Genomic DNA, 18,718 nt, shown 5'->3' with positions numbered 1-18,718 from the left:
TGTAAACCAGACAGGTTTAAAATAGTTTTGGCAGGGACGATTCCAGGATTTTTTTATGTGGGGTGGCCCAGGGGATTTTATCAGAATACAGCATAGAAAATCTGCTTAGAAATATTGGATAGAACAACACCCGTGTAATTTAGCTAAATAAAACACATCATCATTATTAATTTCACTTGTTTTTATTTTCAACAAATTGTGTATTCAAATACAATTTTTCTACAATACATTTTTTTATGGGCTCTTAAAGGAACACGCCGACTTATTGGGAATTTAGCTTATTCACCGTAACCCCCAGAGTTAGACAAGTCCATACATACCCTTCTCATCTCCGTGTGTGCTGTAACGCTGTCTGACGGTTCCAGCATTCGCTTAGCCCAGCACAGATCCTGCAGGTGAATGGTTCCAACTAGCCTACTGCTCCCAATTGTGACAAAAGTGACAAAATAACGCCAACATGTTCCTATTTACATGTTGTGATTTGTAGAGTCACAGCATGTACAAAAAACAACGTAACATGAGACACAGCCGTCTTCTAACTGTAAACAAACCGGGAACTATATTCTCAGACAGGCTTGCTGCGAGCATATCACTCCGCCCAAGTACTATATTCTTCCGCCTGAGAATATAGTTCCCGGTTTGTTTACAGTTAGAAGACGGCTGTGTCTCATGTTACGTTGTTTTTTGTACACGCTGTGACTCTATAAGTCACAACATGTAAATAGGAACATGTTGGCGTTATTTTGTCACTTATTGGGAGCAGTAGGATTACTGGAACCATTCACCTGCATGTTCTGTGCTGGTCTGATGCCGCTGGAGCCGTCAGACAGCATTACAGCACGCACAGAGATGAGAAGGGTATGTATCGACTTGTCTAACTCTGGGGGTTACAGTGAATAAGCTAAATTCCCAATAAGTCAGCGTGTTCCTTTAAGGCAAAAATCTAGATTAGTCGTTGGTCGTTATTGAAACATTAATTGGTCATATGTCAAGGGTTTGGGAAGAATGTGTTTTTTCACATAACCATATACAACTTAAGTGCAATACACTTACAATAAACTTGCCTCAAACTTCAACAAGGAAAACCTTGCTGTACACAGTTTTCAGATAACAGGAAACCGAACAGAAATAAAGTGCAATACACAATTTATTTCTTACAGCAACATGTGCTCTACAGCGAGTTCAATATGTTTCTACTTCTAATCCAATTATATTTTAGGTATAGGTATCACTTAAGTGTAAACTTCCAACACAAACATATCGACAGATAATATAAGCTGTAACCGCTAATAAAATGACACATCTGACTCTTGCCAAGATGCCAATTTCACAAACTTTTGGAATCGTTAATTTGAAGAACCATTTACACATTAGCATTTGTCAAACCTGGCTCAAACCCAATAGCATGCACCGTATTTGTTGTTTCACCACATTCCACAAATCTATTATATAATGATAATAAACAAGCTAGAAAACATTCCAAATTCCACCTAGGTGACATGACTTGGAATTTTGTTATCTTTCGTCTGAAAATTTTCTCTCTCCTAAATATGTGGACGTTTCCACACTTGTGTTGAGGACTGTGGACAGCGGAGACTGGCATGAGCCAGCACAGTGGAGCAGAGATCACAAGTCCTGCTGCTGTTTTGCCTAACACACCCTTTCAGGGGTTTGGCTGCCACCCAGCAATGCAACTAAACCTGCTTACTGTAGTTCCCTGTTTTATTTTTAAATATTCACCCATTGGTAATTAAACTGGCGATCACATCCTTGTTGCACAGGATGTTTGCGACTTTCTGCTCTTATCCGACACGTTACAGCCGATGGCCAGCGCTTCGGCAGCAGCCGTAGAAATGGGGTTAAGCTTTGTCGCCCATGTTATACTGACCTACTTAACATGCAGATCTGACGCAGAGCGGCTGGGCCACTGCAGGGAAATCACACCGAAACCATAACAACCCCCGCCTCCTGGCCAAGACGACACAACTTAACAGCAGGATTACTGATCACCGAGGGAGAAGGTTTCAGCATCTCACAAGTACGTTTGGGTTGGGCTGCACAATATATCGTGTTTTTTATCATCATTGCAATATCAACTGGCGCAATAAATGCATCATGAAAGGCTGTGACATATCGCGAAAGACACTCAGAGGTTTTTGTGTTAGTTGAAAGAAAATAATAGCAGAAAACTGCACTTTATAATGTTACTGTCATTCTTTTTTTAGTGGTGCCTTTTATATTCAATTGAATGTTCAATTTGTTCAATAAAAGAATGTTGGAAATGAAAATAATTTCCTTTCATTTGTTTTAACTCAACAAGTATTTAAGCGGAATACTGGAAGCAGCAGAAAGGCAGAACTGAGTACACTTTATCGGTTTATTTATTGCAAGTAATATGTAATCGCGATATTCAACAATGTTATCGCATATTTTCCTCATATCAGGCAGCCCTAGTTTGGATGTCGCCAATGATTTCCCGAATCTATTCAATTCCGATTCCCAAGGTCCCAATGCAATTGTTACGTTTAGGAAAATGGCGGACCCAGAAATGCAGGGACAGCAGGGAAGTGGTGAGCTTGAGGATTTAATAAAATAAAATGTGATCCAACAAAGGGTCCTGAAGACAGCAGGCAAAAATAGTTCCAAAACGTTGAGGAAGCCAAAAGACCAGGAATCACAAAAAAGTGTAACCCCGAGACAAAGACTTACACACAATACAATGATCTGACAGCAGACAAAGACAACACAGAGACTAAATACACAAGGTAAGGAGGGTGAAACAAGGGACAGGTGACACGAGGGCTCTGGAACAGGTGAAACGCATCAGGGTGGGGCAGACAATCACAAAGGCGGGAAAACACAAGGCAGGAAGTAAGACAAGACATGGGAGAAAACAGACTACAAAATAAAACAGGAAACTGAAACATAAAACATACACAAACATGACCGTAATTACATTTTCAATTCCAAATCAATTGGGTTAAGGAAATTTCACTTACAATACCAATTTTGAGAGAAGAGTGAAAAAGAGATTCTTCGCTGTAAATTGTTCAAGCAAGAATCAACCCTCAAATATTTTTTAGAATTCACCAGGTAAATGTCTACATTAAGACTTGGGCCTGAAAAAACACAATCAACACATATAGTGCAACTGTGACCATGTTAAAGAACATTCTTGTAAAACAACTATACCTTGGTGAACAATGTAAAAAAGCCTTCTCCCTGACAAACTGACAGTAAATTTGGCCGATAAAGGTGACTCTGAGCCGGGTACAGAGCACCGCGATGTTACGGTTATTTCAGTGTTTTTTTTTCAGTTGAGTTTAGCCGACAAAAGGTCGTCCTGGGGCGGCACTAGGGGTGGGGGAAAAAATCAATACAGCATAGTATCGCAATATTTTTTGTGGCAATACCGTAGCGATACACAGACGCCAAGTAGCGATCTTTTATGATATATGTGTTGGTCAGTTTGTCTGCTTGACAATCACATTTTGCAGCAATAAAATTGAAGTGAGATGAACAAATAGAGAAATTTATCTTTTTAGATAAAACAGATATTGACAAAATTGGCCTTTCGGGACATCATTTGAAATTGGGAAAAATCTGAAGTTGGAAAAAAGGTAATAAATTGCAATATATCGCAAAATATTGCAATATGTTTAAAATCGCAATAATATCGAATAGTGACATAAGTATCGGGATGATATCGTATCGGGAGGCCTCTGGGGATTCCCACCCCTAGGCGGTACCAGTGAAGTTTAGGCACCAAAACCAGTAGTCATGTTTTGTTAAAGGGCAACTATCATTTTTTTCAACCGGGACCCTATTTTCCTATGTTTTTGTGTCCAAGTGACTGGGATGGTAACAACAATCTTTGACATTGGTCCAGTATTAAGTGAGATTGCTGCAGTCTGCAGCGGTGAAACAAGCTACAATGTAAGTTAATAGGGCAGTTGTCCAGCTTGTATTTACCTCCACAAAAGTGCTCATTTTGCCACTGACAGGCTCAGATTAATATTCTAAGTGTATGTCAACATTATGGAAAGGATCCCTACAGAGAGAGACCTTTTTAAAACCTCTGTGAGACCTTTCGGTTTAACCAGAAACAGCTCTGAAGTCGCTAGCGCTAAACCCACCAGACTCTATTTAAAAAAAACTATATTTTTAGAGTGTATAGAGCCAACATATTTTCACATGTAAATTGGTAAACTAAGCACTTTTGTGAAGGTAAATACAAGCTGCACATTTGTCCTGTTAACTTACATTGTAGCTTGTTTCTCTGACTGCCGACTGCAGCGATCTCTCTTAATACTGGACCAATGTCAAAGATTGTTGTTACCATCAGTCACTTAGACACAAAAACATAGGAACATAGGGTCCATGTTGAAAAAAACGGTAGTTACCCTTTAACTTCTTCTTCGGGCCCGCCACATGATGTGAGTTTGTGGTGGGTTATATTTGTACATCCATCGCAGCGGTGGAGTGTAACTAAGTACATTTACTCCAGTACTGTACCTAAGGACAAATGTTAAGGTACTTATACTTTACTTGAGTCTTTTCTTTTCATGCCACTCTGCTACATTTCAAAGAGAAATATTGGACTTTTTACTCCACTACATTCATCTGTTACAGCTTTAGTTACTTGTTACTTTACACATGAAGATTTCTGCACACAAAACACATGTAGTTTATAAAATATGATGTTTTATTATAAAGTTAACTAGCCAACAATATACAGGCCTAAAAATACAGCTGAAATAATTAGCCGATTTAAACACTTCTTCCCGTATGTGAAATGAGTTGTGTGGCTCCTTAACAGCTTGGACAATATGTATACTGAAAAACAATTCCTTGCATTCATGGCTCAAATATCTCATACACACACAGTTAATTGACAGAACTGTTTTTTATTGTTTCCAGTTTTTAAAATCTGAGGATATTACTTTTAATACTTTAAGTACATTTTCCAGATGATACTTAAATACTTTAACCTAAATCATATTATCACTGCAGGACTTTTACTTGTAACTTGATACATACTGTAAAAATTCTTGAGTATTTTTAAAGTATGGTATTAGTAATTTTACCCAGGTAAAGGATCTGAATACTTCTTCCACCACTGACCCATGGTGAAAAGGCAGATATTAAAAGATCGATTTTGGGATTTTATTAATCGATATACGATCACTCAAACAAAGATACATTTGAATTGGAGAATTGATTATTTTAACCCCCCTCCCCCCTCCCTTCATTAGATGACAAGCTTATTATTTTTGATCTGCTCACAGTCTAAGATGAAGGATCCAACAAAACAGATGACAGATTGTGCTGCATTGCCACAGGTCAGTGTCTGACTGACTGCTAGTCAGAGCAGAGAACAGGCCATGCTGGTGCATTAAAGCATTAAAGGACTCCTCCAGCACAATTTATTTGGTGTATGCTCATTTCCTGTATTGCCCTATAAAGATTTGCACCACATTTAATCGTTTTCCAGCCTTAATCATATGAGATATTTGTTATATTGCAACGAAGTTATTGGAAAACTCTTTAATTACCAGCCTTGATTGTGTTATTCTGTTAGTGGCTGCATAGCTAGGACTTAAAATTTTGCAACTCCATAGTTTGCAAGCCTTTTTTCTCGTAGGGATGAACAAAATATCGATATTATATGGCGATCGATATATGAGGATATATCGTCTTAGATTTTGGATATCGTAATATTGTGATATGGCAGAAGTGTTGTCTTTTCCTGGTTTTAAAGGCTGCATTACAAGTGATGTACTTTTCTGAACTTACCAGACTTTCTAGCTGTTTTATTATTTGCTTTTATCCACTATTATCATTATATCCACATTATCGGTGATTATTCATCAGAACTCTCATTGTGTTCATATTTTGTGAAAGCACAAGATGTCAACCTCACAATATCGCCTAAATATCGACATTGATGTATTTGGTCAAAAATATTCCATTTCGCCCAGCTCTATTCTATTGTTCTTGCTCTTCTTTCATTCCCTAAGTAAAAAATAAGCTTGGGTACAGAGATGATTGGGTACAGGTTTTATCTTAAAGGAAAAACACCTAAACATCAGAGGCAACAGGCCGCCTGGCCTTCCGGGCATGCTGGATACTGCATAGCATCCCAGCCTGGAAAAACTGTGGGCAGCAGGTTTATTGAATCTTCATCAGCTGCTGATGAGCACTGACAGAAAAAAAGTAATAAGCTAGGGCTGCACCTTACAATAGTCTTCATTGATTAATCTGCCAATCATTTTCCCAATTAATCTAAAATTCTTTTGGTCAGAAAATTGTGACAAATCATAATTTCCTAAATCCCAACTTGATGTCTGAACCCCAAAGACATTCAGTTTCCTGTAACAATATCATATTATTACATAAAAAACAAATAAATATGAATATACAGCATACAAAATTTGAAGTCATACAATAATCCAATAATTTAAATAACATACAACCATACACTGTGTGTACATTCCCATTTATATATTTAGGTCACATTTCTGTATTGGTCAAGTATTGTTTTCTTGAATCTATTTTTGAACTGTATAATATTACTGCTCTGTTTGATTTTGTTGTTTAGACCATTCCCTAAGGTCACCCCACAAACTGGAATGCACAGGCTTTTAACAATAGTTAAATATGAATGAACCTAGAAGAAGATATCCCCCGTCCTATGTTATATGACGAATCATTTTGTTTATCTTTAAACCTAAAGTTTTGCAATTTTAAAGGAACACGCCGACTTATTGGGAATTTAGCTTATTCACTGTAACCCCCAGAGTTAGACAAGTCGATACATACCCTTCTCATCTCTGTGCGTGCTGTAATGCTGTCTGACGGCTCCAGCGGCATCAGACCAGCACAGAACATGCAGGTGAATGGTTCCAGTAATCCTACTGCTCCCAATAAGTGACAAAATAACGCCTACATGTTCCTATTTACATGTTGTGATTTATAGAGTCACAGCGTGTACAAAAAACAACGTAACATGAGACACAGCCGTCTTCTAACTGTAAACAAACCGGGAACTATATTCTCAGGCGGAAGAATATAGTACTTGGGCGGAGTGATATGCTCGCAGCAAGCCTGTCTGAGAATATAGTTCCCGGTTTGTTTACTGTTAGAAGATGGCTGTGTCTCATGTTACGTTGTTTTTTGTACACGCTGTGACTCTACAAATCACAACATGTAAATAGGAACATGTTGGCGTTATTTTGTCACTTTTCAGAGCAGTAGGCTAGTTGGAACCAGTTACCTGCAGGATCTGTGCTGGGCTAAGCTAATGCTGGAACTGTCAGACAGCGTTACAGCACGCACGGAGATGAGAAGGGTATGTATGGACTTGTCTAACTCTGGGGGTTATGGTGAATAAGCTAAATTCCCAATAAGTCGGCGTGTTCCTTTTAAATTGAACAATGTCCATGCATTTCAACAATTGTGAATTCAAAAGCAGATGATCAGTGTGCTCATGATGCCCCGTGTGATTTGTTATCCTGATTGCTCTTTTTTGCAATGTGCAAATATTTTGTAAGGTGCTCTTGTAGGTGTTTTGCCTAACTTCCACACAGTATAACAGAGATGGTAAAATATGCGTGCTGTACAAAGTATGCAGCGTTTTCTGGTTCAAGAAGTGGTTGTTATAATGGCACTTTGAAATCAAGCCCTTTGCAGGGAGTGAGTGGAGTTTTGGCTCACTTTCTCTTTGACAGTTGGACATTTTCTCTCTGACTTCATTGCATTAGGGTCACGATGCTGCATGTGGATGTTTGTTGTTATTGTGTGTGTGTGTGTGTGTGTGTGTGTGTGTGTGTAGCCAGAAGAATGGGGACTGTTGATCTCCCAGCCTTGTCCCAAGCAGTGCCCACGCCCCACTAAGCATCGCCGTGGGCCTCTTCATTTGCATTAAGTGCACTTGTTTTAACAAAGCCCTAATTGTACTAAGACCCACGCACACGCTCTTGGAAAATCCCAGTCACTCTTGATTTACTTCAATTGTTTTGAAGTCATTGTCCTTAGATTATGTTTCTGAGTCCATTGTCTGGGTTTGAGGGCTGATCAGCCTTGAGTTAGCATGGAGCTTCTCCTAGCAAATTACCTTGAGTGTGGGTGGGATCACAGAGCCATGGATGATTTGTCACTGGGAAGAAATAAAGCCTCTCACTGCCACTTACTATTCCCTCATGCATTAATGAGCATGCATCTATTTAACAGCCAGCTACGCCAGTCGACGAGAGTGCTGATCCAAACTGGGAGAGACACATTAACAAATGAAATAAGTTATTTATGTGTGTATTATTGCTGAAGAGCTATAATGTAATTGAATTTAACTCTGCTGGAGCATTCTTTGAGGCATTATCACTGGGATTTTCTCAGTTGAGAGCAATCACACTGTTATGTTAAACACATGAAGCCAATAAAAGGCTTTAATGCTCATTACTTTGATTTCTTGTATTTAGTTCTGTTTATAGCCCCACTGATACTGGATTGTTTAAGGCAGATACTGCCATCAATATTTTGAGAGTGTTAGCGATATTTTGGCAGATAATATATATTTTTAAACGTAAACTAATAACCCAACAACAAACTATCTTGATACAGATCTTTGTGATCACAATACATACTTAGCGCAACATGTTTTAGTGTAAATATGTACTTGTCAGTGCTTTTTTGTGGATGAACTATGTAATGGTGACACTTTTTCTAAATGACCTACGACCTAGTTGTGCTTATAAATACCAGTATTGGAAATACCTCCAATACTGCCTAAAATGCTGGTATCTGTATCGGCGAGTGTACGAGTCTATGCACCGATCCAATACTAGAGATGGTCCGATACCATTTTTTGCTTCCTGATACAGATTCTGATATCGGCCGATACTGAGATCCAATACCAGTGTCATATATTTTATTATGTTTTAACAACTGTATACTACTATCCCTTTATGGATGTGATATGATTTCTATCTTTGTTGTCAGTCTGGCTCAGGTTAAACTCTTGGTAAAACATGAACAAACACAAACAATGACTGCCACAGAACTTTCTTTTATTATCCAGTTTGACAGTCAGTTATAACGGAAAAAGAACATAAATAAACTACTTTAACGTAGATTTTCTTTAGGGCTTTATTACGTGGTATCGGATCGGTGCATAAACTCCAGTACTTCCCGATACCAGCGTTTTAGGCAGTATCGGAGCCAATACCGATACTGGTATCTGTATCGGACCATCTCTATCCGATACCACGTAATTTAGCTCCAAAAAAAAATGTTATGTTCTTTTTCCGTTATGACCGATTGTCAAACTAGATAATAAAAGACTCTATGGCATTCCTTTTTTTATGTAATTGTTCATGTTTTACAAAGGGTTTAAGCTGAGGGAGGCCATACAGCAATGATGGCAATCATATTACATTCATACAGTTAGTAGCCTAGTATACAGCTGTAAAAAAAAATATATATATATATATATATATATATATATATATATATATATATATATATATTATTATTATTATTTTTACACAATGGTACTTGGTATCGGCCGATACGCATCTTCAGGTCTGGAAATCAGAATCGGGAAGGAAAAAATGGTATTGGAACATCTCTATAAAATGACGCTGGGCCAAGCCAACCCCCCTCTGTGACCCCTCTCATAACTTCAAATGGCCACATAACTGTTATTGTGATGTGTTGTAATTTGTTGCACAGAAGCATCAGACAACACGCATATTCAACCATTAAAACTACGACGAACATGCAGTTTAGCAGTTTAGTTGCAACAAAAACGAGCAGCTGAAAACTAACACAAACACATGCTTGTCTTCATGGGCACATTGATTCCATGGCTGCACTGACGATTGTGTGCTGAAATCACTGGAGCTGCTAATTAGAATCACTGGAGCGGCTTCCTTCCTGTCGCTGTAATGTGACAGGGAGACAGATGGTTGATTTCAGAGTATTTTCAGTGAGAGTAGTGCAGTGCCTGTTTGGAGTGCGTGCCTATTCAGAAAGGGCCGATTGCTTGGTTCCCAGTATTTTTCCCATAACGTTATCTAACTATAGGCGCGGTTCAATCAGTCGCGCCTCGGCTGCGTTTCATGTACAGATTCGGGCAGGGGAAGGAGGGAGCCCGGTTCAGCCTGCTGGAGAAGCCGCCCATTGCCTAGTGATGGGCCCTGGGTGAGAGAAGGAGGGAACCAGGCTCAGCCTTAAAATAGTGTGCAGAATGGACGGAGAAATGTACGCCTGCAACAATGTGCTGAAGCGCTCAAGAGCCCTGGCGTTCATCTAACATGTGTCTGTATGTACGGTAGACAGCTTTCAGTTTTTGGCGGATGACCACATTTTGGCATATGACAACGGTGCCCGGTGAACCGCAATCACTGAGCCTTTTAGTTCTAGGTATGTAGCAACTCCCCGCCCCCGCTGCTGTACTGTGCGTGTGTGTTTAGTCATGTTTAGTCTGGCTCCTATCCTTCTTAGTTGCATCTCCACTTAGCTCTTCAAGGAGCATTTGTTCAAGATGCAGGCTGTGGTTAATGGGCTCTATTTCTTCTGTAGGAAGTACTCCCAATAAAAAAGCACAGTGTGGTTTGTGAATTCTCCAATATATATATAGTCCATATTGTTGTGTTCGTTAATTGAGAGGAAGTTACATAAGCCCCAACAGCTTCTCTCATTGGATCTCTATTTATTATAAGTAATAAAGCAAAAGGATTACAAGACACGCATCGACATGGGCCACTCTACTTCACCCTGGAGCTCCGTAGAATGGCCCTGATTCCCTAAATCAGACAGTTAATATACTAGTAGACCTTTTTACAGCAGACATGTTGACATGTCATAGTAGGAAAAGCACAGGTGTATTAAAAACCATTACTGATGGCTGCATTCCACTTAGGAGAGACCTTGGTATTGTGCATGCTGACTCACTGAAATATCTTACTGGGACACTTGATGGAATGGAGCCATCGTTAAGGTTATCAATTTCAGCTGTGCTTTTCCTACTATGACAGGTCAAAATGTCTGCTGTGAAAAAGGTCCATTCTACTCGGCCGTAGTCTTCTCCCATTGGTTGGCCAGGTCCTTTTGGCCCCCAGGTGGCGCTCAGGCTTGTCCATGTCTCTTAGCGCTCTCCTGGTCCAATGGTTCTTCAGTCTCTTCTATAGGGGGGAGCGTACCTATAATTCATGTAACTCTTACATGACTTCTCACATGACCACACTCAAAACAATTGTTTCGCAACCTATGTCTCTCATCCTGTCTCTAGGTATTTTGTACTTTTCCACTGTCCCATACTGATGTAACCTGTCAATACCAGCTCATCATGTGCTAACAGGGAGGGTAGTGATCTAAATAAGCTTTCACACATGTTGCAAAGAGCACCATTGATTATCTAATCAAGCTTACACACACACATATTAAAATGAGCATCATTGCACTTCTGTATTTATTCCACAGTTCCTATAAACATGTAATGTCATTTTGGTATTTAGGCACATTAGCATGTTAACTTTAATGTATTTCTTCACAATATCAACAAGGTTCCACTTCCGGGGTTGCTCCGGTGCTGCCCGACTAAAACAACTTTTGAACGTACACATAATCCATCAAAACAAGTTCCTTCCCGAGACTACAAGCCCAAACTATCTGTATAGCTACACTATTTGTAGGTAAGCTCATGTGTTTTGTAATTTTGGTAGACAGATCCTTTAGGTACAGACAAAATGACAAAATGAAATCAGATTTGATGCAGTGTGGTGCTGGACACCAGCCTTCAACCCTGTTAGTGGAGAAGCTGATCTGATACTAGATATGATCTAGATGGCGCTGAACTGTAAGTGCTTCCCACATGCTTCAAACCTGGAACAGAGTTATGAGAAGCAGATGGGTGAATAGGAGAACCTGCAGGAAGTCAAGTTTAGAAACAGTCTGGACATCAGCTGCCATGACTGAAATCCAAAAAGCAAACACCGGCTTGGCATTGATGTAATGAAATGTTCTCTGGGACTGCATTTTGCACACTATTGATATTTTCTTCTGTTCTGCCCCTTTCAGCTCAGGGATATGTAAGTGCAAGACGGGAGTGTATGGACCAAAGTGTGATGAATGCCACCCAGGCTTCTTCCACTTCAGCAGCACTGGCTGCCGGCCCTGCCAGTGTCAGAACCACACCAACTACTGCCATCCACAGTCCGGTGAGTCTGATGAGGAAACCCAATACATTTTAAAATGCTCAATGGTGTTTTTTGCCCCCAACTGCTCCTTCCAGGCAGCGTTGCGACCGCTGCCTTCAAGGCATCTAACCCTAACCCTAACCCTAACCTTAACCCTAACCATAACCATAACCATATCCAGTACCTCCCAACGGTGCGTTCCAGGCAGCGCTGCCTGGAAGGCACCGTTGGGGGCAAAAAACACTGATAAACTTTTAAAATGTTACACTCTTTAGGCTCTCTGTTGTGACAATCATCCACTTTGTACTATTCAACTCTGTGTGATTTCTCAATAGCCTATGTTTCCCCCTCTTAAACCCTAAAACAGTGACAACACTGATCTATTGATTCCTGCAATGAAAGGAGCAGCTGTATCTGCCTCTTTCAGCATGCAGTTCTTGTGCAAACAGACTCTGCATAAGAAAGCTGAAGCTTAACGGTCCAATCTTCACCTAAATGCTCATTAAGTTCCCCAAAAATGGAACTCTTGAGGCTTTGTGGAAGTTAACACCCTGGCTGCTATACGCCTAAGATTATCTGCTGGGTTTAATAAGAGACTTGGACAGTACACAAACCCTCCAGTTTGTCTGAAGTAAATATTTACTGTGGAACCACAACAGAAGTGTGATAACAAGGAACTTGAGGATAACAGGAAAAGTGCAGAATCAGAAGCAGACTAACTGTAAAATGTTAAAAATGTAGTGTCACAAAGCCAGTTGTCAGTCTGGTCTGTCTGATTTAAGCTGGATTCATCCTCCTCTGTATCCTTGATCACATAAATAGGTTTGGGCAATGTATTTATATTATATCGACATAGATATAGGAGGCTCGATATTGTCTTAAAGTTTGGATATCCTAATATCGTGATATGACACAAATGTTGTCTTTTGTGATGTCACTTTCTGAACTTACCAGACTTACTAGCTGTTTTATTATTTGCCTTTAACCACTTAAGCGTGATTTATGGTTCTGCGTTATATCAACGCCGTGGCTACATACGTAGGTAAGTGGTGACGTGCACATCTCAAAAGATGTAACTACGCAGCAACACAGACGGCAAACAACTGTGATTGGTCAGCTCGGCCGTGGCTTGGTAGCAGTTGCATTTCCCCCGACTTATTTCCTGGTTCTCCTTCTCCATAATCAACATTCATTTAGGGAAAGGGTTAACTTTTCCTGCTACAGATTTCTGACTGCAGTCAGAAAGAACAGGGGAGACACTTTGTTTCTCCCACTATGACTCTAGAGTTTTTACTCGCTCCGAAGATTATCACCATCACTCTCTCACTTGCTCTACCACGCACACACGCACACACACGCATATGCAGACCCTGCTATTCTCTTAAAGCACATGTGTCAAACTCAAGGCCCGCGGGCCAAATCCGGCCCCTTGTAGATTTAGATCCGGCCCGTACATCAATTTGGGTTCACAATACATTTTGGCCCGCCTAGTTGTGCGCCAAACCAAAACACAGGAAAGTGTTTTTTAAACTGCAATTACCTGACATTCAAAGCAGACTGCGACTCAGAAATTCCCACCGAAGCAGAGAGTTTTCATATTCAGGCTGTGAAACAGGTTGTTGTTGTTGTTGTTGTTGTTAAAACAATAGTATTTCTTGATTTGCTAAATTCTATGATGGCTAAGGAACTCTTTTGATGACTTTTGTAGGACTTCATGTCAACAAAAATGTGACAAAATGCAACACATTTACAAAAAGGTGACAAATGTCTGAGAAAGCCACTAAAAAGTTGGAACAAAAACAATAAAAATTAGGAAAAAAGCTACCAAAATGTTTAAAAAAAGTGACATGCAGTAACGAAAGCATGTCAATACACTCTACATGTTTGGCCCTTGGTGGGATTCTCTTTTTCCAGAGTGGCCCCTAGTGAAAATGAGTTTGACACCCCTGTCTTAAAGAGATTGATGCACACACCAACGCACAAGTATAAACTTAAGGCCACTTACGTAGGCTACGGAGAAAGCTCTATGTGGAGCCTCAACAGAACCATAAATCACACTTAGTCATTGTATCCACATAATTGGTGATTATCTAATAAAACTCTCATTGTGTTAATATTTTGTAAAAGCACCGCTAGTCAACTCTACAATATTGCCGCGATATCGCCATCGATGTACTTGGTCAAAAATGATTTTTTTCCATGTGGCCCTGCTCTACATGTAAAGGAGGAGTGCTGCTCATGCTTTGAGAGCAGCGACAGGCAGGGGAACGGTGGAGAGGGGGCAGCCGTTATAATGCAGGGGCACATGGATGGCTGGAGCCTTGCCTGGCCTCGGTGTTCACAGTGCTGTGGATTAACATGGCTCAGGTTTGCACTCACACAATAACACATTGTGCAAATGCAAATGGTACAGTATCCCAAACACTGTGGACCTTAGATAAACATGACAGGGACTCATCATATCCAACAGGATGGAGGCAGATGGTCCCCACACTGACCCATAGTCTTCAACTGAAATATCTAAAGACTGGATAAAAGAATGCAGAGAAAAATGAAGATTTTCAGTTCATCATCGAGAACATTTTCAGATTTGCAAAATTAGTTGTCCTCTATTAAATTAATCACCAGCTATTTTGATAATCGGTTTAAAATGGTTAAAAATTATCTGATTGCAGCATCTTAAATGTGAATATGTTCTAGTTTCTTCTCTCCTCTGTGACAGTAAACTGAATATCTTTGAGTTGTGGACAAAATAAGACGTGAGGCGTCATCTTGGGCTTTTTGGGAAACACTGATACGCATTTATCATCATTTTCTTTTATGGACCTTTCAACTAATCAGTTTATCCAGAAAATAATCAAACTTGCAGCCCTAAACTTTTTTTTTTTACAAGAACAGAAGTTTTACGATTTGACATTCACCTCTAACCTTGGAGTGCACATGATTCAAAGATCTTAAAGATCTGCTCTATCAGAAGGGGGTGTTTGGAATGCAGCATGTTGCTTCAATTGATATCATCACATTGATATCATCATAAATTTAAATTTTATTATTTATTCATGTTTTGGCATTTTAGGCCTTTATTTGATCGGCCAGCTTAGACATGAAAGGGGAGAGAGAGGGGGAATGCCATGCAGTAAAGGGCTGCAGGTTGGAATTGAACATACGGCCACTGCTTCGAGGACTTCTGTACAGTACATGGGGTGCACGCTCTAGCATACCTGTCAAACTCAAGGCCAGCGGGCCAAAACCGGCCCCTCACAAATTTTGATCCGGCCCCCAAATCAATTTTAGTTGTGCGCCAAACCAAGAAGACGGGAAAATGTTTGCAAACCACAATTACGCTTCAGACAAATCCGAATTTGGCAGATTTGTTTGTATATTCAGGCTGTGGAACAGGTTGCTGTGAGTCAGCTGTGTGGTAGCCTACTTTTAAAAAAATCTGATTGCATTGTTTGCTAAATTCTATGACTCACTTTTTTGCTGACTTTCTTAGGACTTTATGTGGACCAAATTGTATGTGAAAGAGCTATATGAGACATGCAATAATACAGTCAAAGATATTTGACTTTTTCTGATTTAAATAAAATCATGTTAATAAACCATACATGTCTGGCCCCTCATGTGATTCTCGTTTTCCAGTGTGGCCCTTTGTGAAATTGAGTTTGACACCCCTGCTGTACCAGGTGAGCCACCCAGGCGCCCCATGAATACAAACTTTAATTTGGTCTAATTTCACTCAGAAAACCCCTAATTTATCAACAAAAGTTATGTGAAAGCTGTTATTTCTCATCACTGGTCTACAATTTGGTGTAGGGCAGCACTTTTCTCCAGGCCAAACCTGTCTGCAACCAAGGATGTAACCTGTAATAGAGGGTTTGCCGCAGTGACTCTAATGTAACGTATTAGCAGCTCCTCTGTTGACACTGGGTCAATGCATGGTTGGGAGGGGAGCCTGCTGACTCCTTCACGGCTCATGGTTGAAACGGCTGTTAAGTAGAGATACAGCATGTGGACAGGTTTAGTCATGTCCACATAACCTCTGTCTATGATCATGGAGGCACAACAACTCAACCACAGACCGAGACTCAACTACACACAGCACACATATTTACAATAACAACAAGTAATGACTTTATTGTGGGAATATAAAGTTGTTTATGTACAAAGTAAGTATTGAAATAAAAGCAAACTCATAACTTAAATGCACATAAAATTGGCCTAATGTCACATTGAATTTATATTCATTTTATCCAAAGCGACTGACAATAAGTTCATTCAACCCAAGAAGTGCAAATATGCTGAACTAGAATAGAAAAGAATAGAATACAGTTTATTGTCCCAGAGGGGAAATTTGTCTACAATGGCTTTGGCTACAATCTGTTGCTTCACAGCACAAACATGGAAAATAAAAAACATTCTAAAATTGACATATAAACATAAGATCAACAAAGCATCTTGGGACATAAAGCAAGGACACATACGACTGTACAGACAATACGACATCTTAAAAAGTGACCGTTATAATTAAAGTGCGAAATGCAAAAAGTGCTGGTGTATTTATTGCACTGCTTCAGGTGCTTCATTTAGAGACCATACGGCAGAGAGGTCCTCAGAGTTACTGCAGGGGGGCCTCCAAATCAAGTTTTATTAAGTATAGGAAAATACTTTGTACATGTATAACGTGAGACAGGTGCGTCGGATGGGGGGTAAGTAGGTCAAGCAGTTATCCCACTAACTGCCTTCAAATCATGTCTGTCTTAGCTCCTGTCCGATCCCTGCACATGCTAACTGTTATTCTTTCACCCATCTTTCACGTCACGTAACTTCACGTTGTCCTTGTCACGCCCAATTTGCATATTTGCACAGATGCACATCATATTCTGTTCACACTCTTTTGCACCTTTCATCTGCCCTGATATGCTCAACTGTTTTTCTTTTCTCCCCACCTTTGTATCACACACTTTTAGTACACTCTAATGATCTACATCTCTATCTAGAACACAATTCTGCACTAACTGTATATCAACTCTTTACCACATTTCAGCATTTTATATAATATGTCAATTCATATTTACATTGACTCTTTCAACTTTTATCTTGTCTATTCATGCATATTGTGTTATTCCTGAACTACATTAGCACTTAGACCACTATTTGCTCTAACTGTATATTGACTCTTCACTACATTCAGCATTTTATATAGACTGTCTATTCATGTTTACTGTGTTATTACTGACCTACATTGCTAACTAGACCACAACTTGCACTAACTGTATATTGACTCTTCATTACATCTCAGCAGTGTTACAGACTGTCTGTTCATGTATATTGTGTTGTTATTATCTTATTCACTCTTGCATATCCTTCAACTTACTTACACCTCCCTTTGCGACATTTTTGTATTGCCTACCTAATCTGCACTTTATGTAGCCTATTGTATTTCTGTTTCTTGTATTTTATTGTGAAACTGTATGTTGTCCTGCACGCTTATGCTTTATTCTTGGCCAGGTCGTCGTTGCAAATGAGAACTTCGTTCTCAACGGCCTTCCTGGTTAAATAAAGGTTAAATAAAATAATAAATAAAAAAAGTTGCAGAGAAACTCCCACACACTGTCTAATGTGCAAAAAATTTATTTAATAGTGGGCAATGTTTTTGGTACTAGAACTTTATCTGGAAAAATGAATGTAGAGAGTTTCTTTGCAACTTTTGTAAGTTTAAAAAAATATATATATATGTCTTAACATGAATCCAACATATTATTAGCAAATATGCCTATTTGTGGAAAAAAGACGTTGATGATAGGCTCACTGGCCTATAGGTAAGGTAGTCACTAAGATCCACAGATCCAGTTCATCCTAAGAATTCACTGTGCCCCATGTATGTTTAACATTAAAACATGATTTTTAAAATCATACCAACAATTCTTTTTATAGCTTAGTTTGCTATGCACTAAAGAGGTATGTATAAAGGCTTTAGGCCTTTATAGCAGGCCCAGTTAAATATGCAACTTAATTTTATAAGGGGGTCCCTGCTCCATCCCTCTCTCAGATAAGGGGTCCTTGGGTTAAAAATCGTTGAAGACCCCTGCCATATGAGAAAGAGTTTAATTTTTTTTGGGTCGAGTTTCAGTCCGACCAGATGAGTTTACAACCTGCGACAGAAGATGTGTAGAGTCTCTCCGGAGTTCATTTCCACTATTGTGGAGACAGGACAGCAAACCGTTGAGATATTGGTGAAAATATTACAATAAACAATATCATTAGTTTTGCAAGGCAGTTAAGAAAATATGGCTGTGACTTCATGGATATATGAAGCCTGTATGCAGACTGAGAGGAAGATTTCCTCTCACGTTTGAAATAATAATTGAATCTATATCTTTATTTGCAGTTAATATTCTCCTAAAAGTACATTCAAATTAAAACATGCATGCAAAGATAAAGGACCATGCACGTTAATAGGTCTTTATCAAGGAAACTAAAGGTGTATTTCAATTTAAAGAGCATTTGGTATTTATTTA

At 39.4% G+C, this 18,718-nt stretch overlaps 1 protein-coding gene across 1 annotated transcript in view; it reads left to right on the top strand.

Moving 5' to 3' along the window:
• Positions 1-18,718, top strand: part of si:ch211-158d24.2 (multiple epidermal growth factor-like domains protein 9) — a 54,128-nt gene that overhangs the window by 16,990 nt on the left and 18,420 nt on the right. Inside the window, exon 3 of the mRNA XM_028579347.1 lies at positions 12,079-12,218. Within this exon, the coding sequence (XP_028435148.1) occupies positions 12,079-12,218 (140 nt within the window). The remainder of the gene's footprint in view (positions 1-12,078; positions 12,219-18,718) is intronic.

Source organism: Perca flavescens, chromosome 5 (assembly GCF_004354835.1).
Source record: "Perca flavescens isolate YP-PL-M2 chromosome 5, PFLA_1.0, whole genome shotgun sequence".
NCBI lineage: Eukaryota > Metazoa > Chordata > Actinopteri > Perciformes > Percidae > Perca > Perca flavescens.
The sequence above is the reverse complement of the archived record's forward strand: the minus strand, read 5'-3'. Positions and strand labels throughout refer to the sequence as shown.